The 15,977-nt window shown below is 32.6% G+C and overlaps 1 protein-coding gene across 8 annotated transcripts in view; it reads left to right on the top strand.

The window, feature by feature from the left end:
- LOC124539311 (solute carrier family 12 member 4) overlaps nt 1-15,977 on the top strand; it is a 448,925-nt gene that overhangs the window by 387,674 nt on the left and 45,274 nt on the right. The window contains exons 1-2 of one of the 8 annotated variants that reach the window (XM_047119191.1): nt 11,380-11,547; nt 13,530-13,675. The exons of the other annotated variants lie outside the window; for them this stretch is intronic. Coding sequence (XP_046975147.1) covers nt 13,591-13,675 — 85 coding nt within the window. The 5' untranslated portion in view covers nt 11,380-11,547; nt 13,530-13,590. Of the gene's footprint in view, nt 1-11,379; nt 11,548-13,529; nt 13,676-15,977 lie in introns of those variants that run through there. 8 annotated transcript variants of the gene reach the window in all.

Genomic DNA, 15,977 nt, shown 5'->3' on the forward strand with positions numbered 1-15,977 from the left:
AGCGCTACAAGATTTTTCGTAATGCGTAAAGCGTTAATGATAATTACAAACCTAATAGTGTACGTCTTAAATCATTCACCGCTTATAAGTAAATATAAACTGATGGAGTGAGAGAAAAGTCAATTTTATAGTCATTTCCCCCGTGTAAAAGTAGATGGGGGTGTTTCATTTGTTCCTTAACTTTCTCAATTGCTTCTAACGTTGTAATGTTGAAGTTTGTTTCAATCTAAAACAGCAAACACCATATTACATTAAACTCAAATGAAATCGTGTTTTTTCGTAACCTTGGTCATTATGTTACTTATAATTAATGATAACACATTCGATATCTGAATATCCGGCATTTCCTATGTACGTACACCGATCTGATAATCTCCGGTTAGGATGCGAGCGTTATTTCCCAAGACACCTACAAAATGCCTCTATAACTACACCTCGAATTTCACCCTTACGTGAATATTATATAAACATACACCAAATATAATCACATGTCTGTGAGTTCATTTTTTATTACAATAGAAGAAGCGACAGAAAAATGCTATTCCTTAATGGACTATATTTTAAGTGAAATCGGTTTTTTTAATGTTCTGCGAATATTCTTATTTTGCAAAGCGTAACCTTTTAGGTTAGACAACAATGGTTTCAGATGAAATCAAAATGTAGAACATTTTACATCATGACCCAGATTAAACCGACGACTTTAAAAAATATTTAAAAGAGAAAATCGTTACAATTTTGATATATTATTCACTATCTATATGTATCGAATATATCACTTGTATTATGTATATATGTATATAGTATTGAATTGTCTTATGTACATCACTACGTATTATAAAACAAAGTTCGCGTCTCTCAGTCTGTATGTTCGCGATAAACTTTAAAACTACTGAAAAATGTTTCATGCGATTTTCACTAGTAGAGTGATCAAGATTTAGGTATATAATTTTTTAAGGTTATGTGTAAATAAGTTGAAATAGAACGAAAATTGTTAAACGTTTTCATCACAATAATAAAGATCATCATCATCATCAACATGTCAGCCGTAAGACATCCACTGAACATAGGCCTCTCCCAATGACTTTCACCTTGACCGGTGAGTAGCGGCCTGCATCCAGCCATACCCCGCGGGCTTGACCAGATAGTAAAGATATTTCAATATATTTAATAAAACAACAACAAAATGAATATATTCATAAAAGTTAAATATATAAAAAAAACTTATGTATGCCTACCCACCCGTACGAAGCTAGACTGGCCGCTAGTAATATATAAGTTGTATAAATCAAGATATTCATTTGTTTATTTATATTAAGTATCATAGAATGAACGATTAACTACTTAATTAAGCTTCGTACGGCTAAATATTTGGCGAATTTGTCGGCAAAATGTTAATATTTGCTAAAACTTGCCGTCCGAAACTAAACATAGTACACAAACCGTTTATAGTTCATATACCTACAGCGAGTGTAGTCGTTACAGTTTGTAGTCATTAGACATTTTACACCTGTCTACTAATGCCTTGCCTTTGCTTACCGGTGACATTTCACTGGCTCCACGCCAAAACTTGTATTTGACTGTATCGCTAATTAACGGTTTTTAACTAACAAATTGTTAATCATATTACATGCTGACAATTTAATCACCTAGTAATTTTTTCTACAACTTATTATAAGTCTAATAAGGAAATCAACTTAAAGTAATCCCTTGGATTCTCATTTAAGATGTTACCTTGTTTAAAATAAATTCAGTAAATGTATTTTAAGCCCTATTACTATCATAAAACCTCTTTTTATGACCGTGTCTGCATAGAGCCAACAGCCTGTAAATTTCTCACTGCTGGGCTAATGGCCTCCTCTCCCATCAAGGAGAGGGCTTGGAACATATTCCACCTAGCTGTTCCAATGCGGGTTGGTGAAATGCACATGTGGCGGAATTGCAATGAAATTACACACCTGCAGGTTTCTCACGATGATTTTTTTCACCGCCGAGCACGAGATAAATTATAAAGACAAATTAAGCACATGAATTTCTAACCACTGGGCCATGTCGGCTCATAATAAGAAATAAACATATAAACAAAAATAAATACATAAAAATAACACATGACCTTGAATAATCTTAATACGTCAACACAATCACGATTACTTAATCCCAACTTAGGAAGCCGTTGGGAGAGGAATACGTACTTATACAAACTCGTAATCCATGGCTTCCGACATGTTACTGTTAGTGTTTATTGCATTAGTGTATGTGTATTTAACAATTGTACACAATGTTTATGTTTTGATTATAATATAAATTGCAATTATTTACCTTGCATTTTTATAGAAATATGTACTTAAAATCTGTACCAAATCGTGGTGATGTTCTACGAAATCTTTTGTATAATATGCATAATTTATGTAGTTTAGTTAAAATATCAAATTATATATCAAATTATAATTTACTCCCAAAAGGTTTTAAATTTAATTTTTATGGTAACATTAGCCAGATCGGAATTGAGATTTTAAAAAGAAAAGCCGAGGAAACCTCTCAAGTTCCTTAAAAAAACAAATGAACACGAATAACACAAATTATAATAAAAACGACACAAATACGAGAGCTAATTTATGACACGAATTCAAAAGACAATGGGATTATAAGAGACGAGAAATGCTTTTGAAATAATGTCGACTGGTGACATTTAGGTCACAATAGGGGGACGCCGATCACCAGAGGTTCGTTACGGAGTCAGTAATTTACATTTCGATAGCAAAGTTATTGATGGCGATTCCCGAACGGCTTTGATAAGAATCGGCCGGATGAGAAACGTAAAATCGTCAGTATGCAGTTTGTATTTTTGGCAACTAAACCTTATGGAAGATTGTTTTAAATTGATATTTATAAAAGACGTGCAACCGTCTTATTTATATTTAATTTATATGGAATGTTTTTTTTGATTTTTTTACGCTATATCTTATAAATATACTGTAATCTAATTCTAATAATCTGATTTGCGCTAAAACATCAGCTATGTCTCTATCGGAAGTTTTAATTCTTTTCTAAAAGGTTACCAATACATTTTTGACGATCAATAAACAAGTGGAATACATCTATGTCGAACAAAGATTGTTTTTTTTTAAGTGGGATAAATTTATTTAATTTTATATTTTCTAAAAATAAACAAACAGAGTATTTATATACGTCTATTTTTATAAACGCAATTAAAAATTAAATATAAAAATCAGTATAAAAAATGATCAAAGTTTAAGAATTGATCAAAATCTGCTACCGATTCGGAATGTAGGTTCTATCAAAAGATCGACAAAAAATACTGTAATACAATACGAAATATTCTGGCCGACTTACCTGCTCTATAAAAATAAAAACTTAAAACCTATTAAAAATATAATAAAAATCTATTAACATTCATTCTGAAACTAATATTACCACAAACTACGTTAATTGAAGTAACCCTTGTTAAGAACTCGACTTCGAAACTTAGCATCGATATTATTTTTTACGACTTTAGGAACGAGGTCGCTTCACTAGAAACATTATTTAATATTGAACAGCCTCTATAACTATTTCGATACACTGTTGGAAATTAAATATGTATTGTTAAAAATATTATTATAATTTTTATTATAAAAATAAACATCGGAATGTAGGATCACGAGCCACGATCGGCAAATATCTCCTAAGACTATTTTCTCAACAATTAGACCTCTAAAGACCTCTTAAACAAAAGATTAAAAAGACAAACTGAGGACATTGTTTGCTTCAAGGTCGATCTTTCAAAAGCTTTCCTAAAACAAAAGCTGGAATCACCCTTTATCTATCGTTTTTATTTTGCTCATCTAAAAACTAGGTCAGCCCTTAGTCTATACCTAGGTTCGCATGACCTATTTTCGTCTACTTCGCCAAATGTGTTGTTATTTTAGTCAAAGCCACGCAATTATGTAGCCGAAAATATCTCCTTACCAATTTTCCTCAGAGAAAATAATAATGATCCTGTTAAAAAGGTTGCCACACATTCGAAAGACACTACGTAAAAGATTATATTACCCTTACATATAAAATCATTAGGGTCGTAATATTTATTTATTATACCGATACGTGAAGATCATATATTACCTTCTTAGTATTTTGTGTGAATAACTTTATATGAACTAACATATTAATTACACGTACCGTTATATTAATGACAAATGATTTTTATTCTCTTTCTTCTCTATAACTTTTAAAAGTTATAGAGAAGAAAAAGTCATTGTCAGGTTAGGTCCACAAAGAGTTTTCAGGCGTGAAAATAAGATTTTATTCAACACTATGTGCATGCATTCATCAGATATATTACGATAAAACTCGAACTGAATATGTAACAGACTCTTTAAGAGATAATACGAATTAACTTAATTCTGCAAAGTGAAAACCCTAACTACACACTTAAGCAGCGAAGCGAATGCCGCGTTGGATTCGATAGCCTCCCCTCCACCGTGTCCTCATAATTTCCCCTGATACTAGTGTAAAAAATAAAACCTACATTTCCACTCACTACCTATTATTATACACTACACGAGCTCAGTATAGGAATATGCTCTAACACAGGGACGCCTCATTAATTTTTTATCGAATACGGGATATGTTTTCTCTTTCTGTTGAATACAGAACACGGTCTCAGGCTTTATATTTTCATTAGATGTGATAGAAAAATTAAATACCAACAATATTTTGCTTTTTTTTAAATATTCGACAACATCACATACATTACTCTGATCCCAATGTAAGTAGCTAAAGCACCTGTGCACCTAAACCTAAGACAACATAGAAAACTAATGAACTTTTTCTTCGTCGACTTGGCCGGGAATCGAACCCGGGACCTCGGAGTGGCGTACCCATGACCATTTTTAAGATTTCTGTTTTATTTTTTATTTGTGGTATACAATAAAGTATATTTAAATTAAATTAAATAATACCGTTCAGTCAATTCATATACATTTTCACAGGTTTCAATAATGAGCATAGACAAGGATGTTTTTTAATCTGTCTGAATTGACAATGATATGACCAGCGATTGCATAATATAATGTAATGGGTCTCCGTTAAAGTTTCAATAGATGTTCATACATGAACATTCATATGTATGCATAACTGTTACTTGTTCAAACAAAAAGTCACTTAATATGATGGTGTTTTTTTAGGTTGTTGTCATACGGAAACACATTGAATGTATAATATTTTTATTACTAAACGTTTTGGTTACACTCACGTTACGGGTCGAGGTTTTCTCGATATTCATTTCCGGAAATTACAGATACCCATCGCCAAGGAATTGACAACCATCAGGATGAACTTAAAACCGGAACATTTAAAAATAAAAATAGTATAGACGACTCTAGTAAGAAAGATTTAATTAAAGAAAAGCGTATTTGTTACAAACAAAGGTTAAAGCCAATTAACTTCTTAGAATTAGCGCACAAAGGCTTTATTATGAGTAAAACAAATAAGGAATACTGCAAATACTATAAATACATGTACAGTCGGGGAAAGAAAAGGTTCGTCTTATATATTTTCGTGTGCTCAGTATGAGCGCTAATCTGCTTTACCGATCGAAAATGACATATTGCGTCGAAATGTTTTGATGTTTAGATTCAAAAGGTGCTAAGAGTTTAAGACTTGATAGAGGAATAAATTTGAAAACTGACGAAGGTTTTCTTACTCTGACTGTACCTACTAATCAGTTGAACAGTGAAAAGTGTACTCATAATATTTCATTTAAGATAGATTTTAATGCTCTATTATGAAAATAATATTATGCGTTCTGTTGCGGAGAATTTTATAAAGTAACGCAAATCTTGGTAAGTGAATGCTTAGCAAAAGTCTGGCACAGTGACAACGGGCGTGCCTCTATCGTTTATGGTTACATTTTTGATTTCCGTTCGGCCAAATAGTTTAGATGATTAAGATATTTCTTTCTATATAAATTATGTTTGCTAATCTGAATTCGCAAGTATTAAGTAAAACCAATTTATACTTTATTGGAGCTGTGAATAGGAACTTAGAATCCTAATCGTTAAATCAATGTAAAGACAATTTCGTTCCGACTTTAACGTTCGGAATTTAAATTGTAACGAACAACAAAATTTAGTAAGTACTCTATCATATAAAAACATAAATTGCTTGTATAAAAATACTTTATATAATTACACTGCATTGTAATACTAATGCATGAATGAATTAGTATTATTAAAATTGCTTTTGGTTTTTTTTTTAACATAATAAAGAACATAATATAATACCTTTTTAAAGAATTAGATAAACGTAAAGCCCTATTCAAAAATAGTTGGCTGATAATTTATTGTCTTTTGTTTCAACCATTTTATTTAAAATAAACAGAATAAGTACATTATAATATTTCAGCTATTAACACAGCAATGTATAATCATAAATTTATTTATTAATGTTATTGTTTTCACTGGTTTAATATAACAAGTCATAAAGTATAACAAAGGTTTCAATTAATACGATAACTCAACGTATATTCGTCGTAATCATTTCAATGATTATTTAATTATTATGTTTAACAAATTTCATGATAATGTTTTAAAATAAGTCCTTTATTCTGGCACGGATGATTTATATTACCAAAAACCTTTAATTAAGTGTGTGGGCCGAACTGTAAATCGATTACAAATCAAAGACACATTTTACCACGAGACGCTTTTGTGTTCAATAAGTAATTACGCGGCTTGTAGATTACATTTAAAAAAATAATTGAATTATATAAATGCTCGTGAAAAGGGCAGCGCATGCTAAGTACCAAGTCCTTTTTGATACCCCTGATAGTAAGTAAGAGAAATTTCACGATGATTGGTATGTTTAATTTTAAAAAAGCGTAAGATACATTTACAACATCAGTTGAATTCCTATTTCTTGAAGTTGGATTATTTCAAGGTCAGAGAATTACCGCCCAGGTAACACTTATACGGTAACGTGTAGACGATTATTCACAAAAACGCTAAATCGAATTACATATTATAAACATGATAAGATTTAATTACGTTTAAAGAGTTTACATTGTTAATACTCATTTTGATTGATTAGCATAATTTATTAGTTTGACAGCGTCGTTGGTCAAGGAGCTACCTCCTTTTACGGCATCACATCATAAAGTTTCGATCTCGAATTCAGGTAAGGACCAAATAAAAAAATTATCTGAATAAATAAGCTGGGTTATTATGTCTTTTTGAGGTGAAGCTACCCAGCATATTCCACCAAGCTTCGATTCGGTAGATGCATATAGTTGGGCTAACTATCAAATTATACCTGATAGTAAGTGGTCAGGGTCACCACTACCAATAGACATGCCACACTACAAAATCTCATCAATCTTGGGAACTAATACGTTACGTCCCTTGTGACTGTAATTACACTAGCTCATTCTACCAACATATCATTCCATCTGACATTTTTAGGCTTCATCACGATGACGTAAGATGAATTAACGAATTAAGCGATGAAAATTCAGAGGTAAGATTTGAACCCCTAATCGTCGGTTAAGATTCACTCATTTTAATCGCTGAAATAATGAATAATGTCACTAAAATTGTCACTAGTTAATAGTCGCTGTAGAGCAAATCCCACGAGGGCAATTTTTCACATCTCTCTAACGATAGTCACGTTTACAGCGGCAACAATACTGTGACCGGTTAATAAACGCCTCGTTGAATAAATAAATACTGCCCGTCGAGACTTTGCCTGAAAATTTAAGCTACAAAAATTCGTATATAGGCAATTGTCCCGGCGTGCTGAAGGAGATACACCCTAAAACTTCCCAAAATATTATGCTTCTTACGCCTCTAATTTATGAAGCAAAAGTTGCCTCGCATCTATGTAATAAACTTTAGGCTTGTGTACCTCTTTTGAGCTAATTTTATTTATATAGTACTTTCCACGTACAATAATAATAGAAAAATAAAAAAAGTATGAAATATATTCTTCAAATTATAGAAATACTAATAGTTGCCTCGCATTTATTATTGACGACCTCCGTGGTCGAGTGGTGTGTACACCGGTTTTCATGGGTACGCCACTCCGAGGTCCCGGGTTCGATTCCCGGCCGAGTCAATGTAGATTATCATTAGTTTTCTATGTTGTCTTGGGTCTGGGTGTTTGTGGTACCGTCGTTACTTCTGATTTCCATAACACAAGTGCTTTAGCTACTTACATTGGGATCAAAGTAATGTATGTGATGTTGTCTCATATTTATTTATTTATTATTATTATTTAGGAGTTTGTTCGGTTGTCATGTGTTAGGCAAAAAAGTAGCCTATGTCCTTTCTTGGAGCTCAAGTTTGTTTCATACCAAATTTAATCAAATTCGATGCACTGGTTTGGTGAAAGAGAAACAGACAGACACAGCTACTTTCACATTTATACTTTTACTATAGATAACTATTTTTTTCCTGAAAACGTGAAAAGCTCTAAATTAATATAAAAAAGTGTTACGCTTACATTTAGAGGAGAGAGATGTTTAAATGATGGTTTAGACCCTACTAATGAAGTCTGTGATGAAAGATCTGATGTAAATCTGCCATTGCATGTTAGCTAGATAGAATATTTTAATACCTTGACATAGCTCAACATTTATAACACTACATCAAATTTATCATTACTTTCATATAAGCTCTTCTCCAAAACGTCCTTTTTCTTATATATTATGCATTGCAGTTTCGTCGTTTTTCAGTTGAGGAACAAAATTAATGTGTACTTTTATTAACATAAATTATCGGAAGAAGAATCAAAGAGTGCACTTGGAATATCTATTGACTTGATTTAACCATATCTATGTATATGTGTATTCGTTACTTAATTCGCATAGAACGTTTGCAAGTACAATCGATACATATAATAAAATTGGAGTGTAAGTTTGTAATATTGAAATGAACGCTTTTGTCTGTCTGTCCATTAGTTCCGGCTAATCTCTTTATTTCACTTGGTGGTAGGTAGGGCTTTGTGCAAGCCTGTCTGGGTAGGTACCACCCACTCATCAGTTATTCTAACGCCAAATAACAGTACTCAGTATTGTTGTGTTCCGGTTTGAAGGGTGAGTGAGCCAGTATAACTACAGGCACAAAGGACATGACATCTTAGTTCACAAGGTTGGTGGCACATTGACGATGTAAGGAATAGTTGATATTTCTTACAGCGTCATTGTCTATCGGTGATGATGACCACTTACCATTAGGTGGCCCATATGCTCGTCCGTCAAACAATATCATAAAAAAAATCTCTGGAATGGCAGTACTGATATTGACGAAACTCTCACTGGCAGATAGCTGATGTAATGAGTAATTTGGGATTCTTTTATTTTCGAATTCGTGTTAAATTCAAACGTGTACGAAATCGCGGGTACGGCTAGTTATTCATAAATATTTTTCGTAACATATTTAACTAATGTTATGATTATATTTCGTTTCAAAGATTTAATTATTACCATAAAGAATATACTATTCAAAATACATTGTATACATTTTAGTACTAAGTAGTATAAAACCAACCTATTCCATCCAATCCATTACAAATTTAAACAAATTGAATTAATTAAACTAATATAAATATTTTACTAATATTCAATTAATTAAATATTGAATGTTTTACATAATGTATACCTTCGGCTTGTTTTTCATTTGTGTTATATTTGACTATTAAGTTAGTAAGAAAAAACGTAGCTATTTTACGAGTTTCCAGTAGAATGTATTAAAGATTGGGAAACATACAAATTAATTAGGAAAGTCAGTTGTGTAGATGACTACCAAAGATCAACATAATCATTAATTTATAGAAGGATAGTTTATGTTAATGCTATGTATTCCATCAAGCATGATATCTTATTCAAACAATAACTTAATCAACAATCAAACATTTAATCATTTAATGTTTGTACACCAGGCTTAAACTCGGTGTCGTCTGCCCGTGACCACGAACACTGCAAAGTGCTGGAAACGTCGGGATGTTTAAAAATAATTAATATACGCGATTCATCCGTTATAAATAGTTTTATTTAAATTTGTAATCATCGCGAAAATTTAAGACAACATTAAACTCGGTGTATATGTTTTTACAGTTCCATGTAATTAATTATTTGCTGTCAATAAAGCTACATGTATGATCGAGTATCCGATATTAATAAATCGTATAAAACAATATTATATATATTGCTTAGTGTAAAAATAAAACAATTTCAGTAATTATACATATATACAGCCTCGCACAACCACTTTGTGGAACCAGCTTTCGCCGGCGGTTTTTCCGAACCGATACGACATGGGAAACTTCAAGAAAACTGGTGCTGCAGATGTCCATGGGCGGTGGTAGTCACTTTCCATCAGGTGAGCCTCCTGCTCATTACCACCGATATCTTAAAAAAAATGATGATGAATTATTTATCTCACCCAGGGTGGGGTACGACCCCCCAATTTATACACGTTTAACTCTCTAAACATTTTTAAAGTGAGAAGACCTAGCAAAAGGAAATCTATAGACTTTAAAGTTAAACATTTAGAACCAAATAATAAATAACACAAGTAATAAAAAGTCGTGTTGACATTATGTTCCGTCTCGGAGTACAACGTCTTTCTATAAACAAGAAATTAAAAATCTACTCAGTGTAAACTTCTGCGGATGTGATTTAATTCCTGACAAGCGCAGGCCCAAGCTTTAGACAATGGCAGCCCTTAATACGGCCCGACAGCTTCGCCGTTGTCGCTCGCATCGTGAGAACTGGCATTTGGCACCGGTCTACGGAAAACCGTGGCCTTTATCGCCGCAGGCTTCACTACGCGAATCTATAATAACCGAACAGCAAGATATAAAAACAACTTATTTTAATACCTGAGCAAAATTGAATTGCTAATGTTAAAATTTAGTAAAACGAAGCATCTTAGTAAGAAGTTCAACGCGTAAATATTGTAGGATATAACAAAGTTTATCATTAATTTGAATAATATTTAAGATATAAACTAATTAGAATAAAGCTTTTTTAGTGATAAAACCTCAGTTAAGCATATCAGGCTACAAAAAACAGTTTTATGTTTTAAGCATTTAATATGTAAATAGAGTATATATTAGTATTAGAAAAGCTTTTTAATGTGTACATAATGTCGCCGTCAGATCTATATTCGTGCGAAACAGAACGTATTAAAAGAAATGCGCGCCTACTAAGATAAAAAAATAGAACAGACCTAAGCGAGAGTATCGTAAATCAGTGGAGAGGGAATTGAAACGTCGGTCCGGTCCGGCGGCGTCGGGCGGGCGGCGGGCATGAGCTGGTTGCGCGTGCGCGGGGCCAGGGGGCTGGGGTCCGGGGCCGGGGGCCGGCGCAGCCTCCCGGTGCAGCACTCCGCCGCCGCCCGCCGCCCGCATCGATCCCGCCCGGGAGAGCTCGGCGAGCCGGTTGCCCGCGCCACCACCGCGCGCTCATCGCGCCCCGCACGACGCGCCCGAGCGCCCGCGACGCTCGCACGCACACCGACCGCTACCCTCCCTTGGCTGTGCCCCGTGCAGGTGCAGTTAGTCGTGCTCGCTTACGTAACGGATTTCGTGCGTATTGACAGGTTATGTGTTGAGTGGCGTGACATTTCTGAAAAAAGTTAAAATCGCGAATGTTAAGTTTTCGCTCCGAAATATTGTAACGAAATATACGATCAGGTATTTCATCTCGCGTATTAAACAATTTCGAGTTTACCGAGGAACTTGTGCCGTTACTCACACATAGCCAAATATGAATACGTGCTTTCGCGCCTTCTGCGAAATAGAATCTTTATTTTTATTTAAAACCATGTCATATTTATATAAATCACTTTCATTGTGTATTGTTTGCGTTTTAAGTCATCTCTCATTCTGTATTCATTAAACTATTCACTACAACATTGTTTTAATTCATTTTCTCACAAAAAATCGCTTTATTTTAAATATAGACATATATATTTTACTATGAACTTTTATTTGTATTTTTTTAATTTAAAATACAATTTGTTATCAAATACTGTGATAAAATAAGTACAGGCAATTTATAAACAATATATATAATCTAAATATAAATCGATTATAGCATAATTTATTCAATTCATCGATTGACACGAGATAATCCTAAAAATTGGGTCATGATTGACAGAAGCCAGTACTTTTACGCGCCATGCCCGCAGAGTCGACCCTTATCAAATTAGATAAAGTACGCATAACCCGAACAAAGAGGCTGTTACATTTTGCTTCATCTTTTAATGTTCGAAACTTAAAAACCATATCGTTAATTGACAGTCATTATATTATTTCTTATAGTAATAATTTTATTCCTACTACCTCATTTACCTACATTATCATGTTTGTTTTAAATTGCAGTAGTATTACACGAGCTAAAACTGTTAATACAAACTAAATTTATTTTCATCTATATCTAGACAAATCAAAAATTAATCATTTCATTCTTATATTCATTAAGTCATAGCATAGCGTTAAACATTCATTAAGACATATTTCATATTTTTAGACAACATTTATAATCATTATAACATATACATTAAATCATTGATATTATTCTTTATAAATTTTCAATAAATTGAATACAATTACGATATGACAAAATCCGACGGTTATTACCGATTTGTTTCCGGTTACAATGAGCTTTGTAAATTATTTTACATTTAACGGACGTATTATCAAATGTTCAAAAATTAACTATTATACACATTTATAATTATTATGACGGTTGAAAGCGAAAGTGTGCATAAGAAGCTTGGAATATCAAAGATTCAGCCTCTGCAGATTATATCAAGGTTAATAACCGTGAGAATTCACAACTCTGAAGGTGGATCATTTTTAATTAACCTTTGGAATAGCAGAGAATACAACTACAGATGTATAAATGACTTAACGAACAAGGAATGTAGTATAGATTTCAAAAATGGAATGATATCCGTGTTACCCTTAATTAAAGGAATCTGAATTAAAATAATTCAACTTTTTGTATTCCCTTTACTGTTTAGTCGGACGTATTTCTTTCTTTATTATACCAATTCATTTTAAATAAAGATTTATTTTAGTTCAAAATTAAGCTTTTCATAGTACATATTTTTAAAATGTTACAACCAATCTGAATGTGACATTTATTAACTTATAGCAGTTAGTTTTTATACACATAAAGATAAAGTGCCAAAACACTTAATCGTTTAAAATATTAAGCATTGATCCAATATTGACACATGAACTCGAATACCCATAACTTCAAAAACATTGAAATAAACCCAGACATTATTCTAAGCCGCGATCAAACAACGTACTTTTTATTTATTTATCATTCAACAGGTAATACAAACATCCTCATACAAAACATTTTATGTTTTATGTCAATAGGACATCGGTTATATTATGTTTAAATAATTAGTCATAGAAATCACCAAATCAGCGTTCATTACCTTCGAAATTAGTGTATCGATGGGACGGTCGAAGGGAGTGGTCGGTAGAAGTGTTAACGGATATTTTTGAAATAGTAATGAAAAGCTGCGGAACCGTTGCGTAAAGACGGACGTCGACGGGACTTTGCGTGTGAGCATGTCGTCCGAGAAAGAGAAAATGGCTGCCGCGGAAACTAAGTCGCCTTCTAACAAGAGCAACTGCACTTCACCTGGCAAAAAAGGTAGGCTAATAGCTCAATAGCCCAAGCTATAGTTTTAGAGATACGATCTATACATATAATAAAATTGGAGTGTCTGTTTGTAATATCAAAATTACCGCTTTTTACTAAATGTATGCGTATGTATAAGTGGTAGGTAAACCAAAATGTAAATATGTTTTAATTTATATCTCTCTGTCTAGACTTTCACTGGTAGATAGCTAATGTTACAAGGTATAACTAAGGCTATAAAACTACAAAAAATCCTTTTTAAATTCAAACGCTCATAAAGTCGCGGGCACTGCTAGCCCATAATAAAAAAATACTACATATATACATAAATATTAATTATATTAATAAAAATACTAAGTTTTTTATGTGATTCTATGATGAATCTTTTTTTTGTATTTGCTTTAATAAATTCATTTGAGAAATACTTTAGTCATTAATTTAAAAAGATCAGCCCACGCCAATTGAAGGTGAAGGCAAGGTTTCCAAAATAAACTGACAAGTTATCATTTGAAAGGTTTCAAGCCTTCGAACCACAACAGTTATAAATCCGTTTAGCAGCGAATGCTATTGTCTCTGACCCTGTTAATAGAAATGTTATATAAATTGTGTTTATAAGCATTTCATGTATCGATATAAAGAACAAGGAATGACAATTGCAAATGAAATAAACGGTATGCATTAAAGCCGCTGTTTTTCTCGATTAAAACCTGATACTCTGTGGAATGGAGTGTGACATGATAGTCGTAGTTATTATAATCTTTCTAAATAAATGGGCTTTTACATACAAAGGTTTTCATGTCAAGTTACACTTGTAGATCCTGAAATGTACGAGTTCAAACCAACAAACAAACTTTTTTTGCTGCGTCATTTGATAGAAAATTTTAAATTCTCATTTGGACCCATAGTTGTATGATGCCCTTAGAGTATTTGCTTCGATTAGAATAATGTTTCCACTGTTCTTCAGCATATACTTCGGTGCCGACTAATTTATTATTATTAATGACTAATAATAATTGTAATCATTTACTGTATTCAGAACTGATATACTTCTTACTCGTATTCATACAATATTTTCGGAAATCATAACAGTCCATTCAAGTATCGAATTTAAACTCTTGCAAGAGCTGACAATATAGGAAACAAAGAAAGGTATATAAGTTTTATTAAAGTCAAATTATTTAATAATACAGTGAATTTCCAAATTATTTTCTAAATTTTCAATTCCTTCGCAAACACGAAAAACGTAATTCCAAAAATTAAATTTTATGATCGAGGATGTAAAAACTAATCTACATAACTTACAAGATATATTCCTCACGAACTTTTTAAATTGATTCCGGTTGTCCAGACTGAGTTGTTCAGCTTTTTATATTTAATATTAAAATGAAGACTACCTTCACGGAGCTAAATTTTAAACTCGAATTTCTGATAATAAATGAGAATCCTGGTATATCCTGAAATTGGTTTCGTAGTTATTTAGTTTGTCAAATAATGAATAGTCGATTATTTCAAAGATACATTTTAAAATATACAATGACTAAATCATTTAGCTTTAAGCGTTAAAGCGCAAGAGGAGAATTGTATGCACATATTTTAAGAGCTCATCGGCCCGTAAGTTACGTGGCAAGCATTAAACGCTCGCTCCAGATCTTCAGTGAAGACTGAACATTTAATCCCAACGCCTGGAGCTAACGAAAGAAGATTACGTCTATCCACGACCACAAGTCTTTTCATCGTCGGAATTGGTTTTCAATCCATTCGCTTTTGTCAAAAACCGTTGAACATTGAAATATTACTCCACGCTTAAGCCTTCTTGAGTGGATAGCGAAATCCTAACGGGTTTCTAGCTTATTCTTTACATCTATATATATAAATAGATACCTATTACGCTGTACTATAATTTTTATTTACCAAAAAATGTAACCAAATCTGATTGTTACCATTTTTTTAAGATCACGCATTCAAAACGGGAAGCAAGGCTAGGTTTTCTTGTGCTTTTATACTTAGTAATCATATACTAAAGAAAATATCGTGACGAAATCTGCATATTCTGACTGATATTATGACTTATGCGTATTTATCGAGATTTATTGGAGCAACAGCGGGGCGTTTATGGCCTCTCACTTTTACTGGGTTTACCATTTACAATAATCGAAGACAACAAACTATTTCACCTTAATGTGTTTATCACCTTACCTTAGTTTTATCTATAGACGTAATAAAATTGGAGTGTCTGTTTGTAATATTTAAATAACTACATACATATGTATTTAGGAAAAGCAGTTATTTAAATACACACGGTATATATTCGATT

The sequence above is a fragment of the Vanessa cardui genome, chromosome 1 (genome assembly GCF_905220365.1).
Source record: "Vanessa cardui chromosome 1, ilVanCard2.1, whole genome shotgun sequence".
Taxonomy (NCBI): Eukaryota; Metazoa; Arthropoda; class Insecta; order Lepidoptera; family Nymphalidae; genus Vanessa; species Vanessa cardui.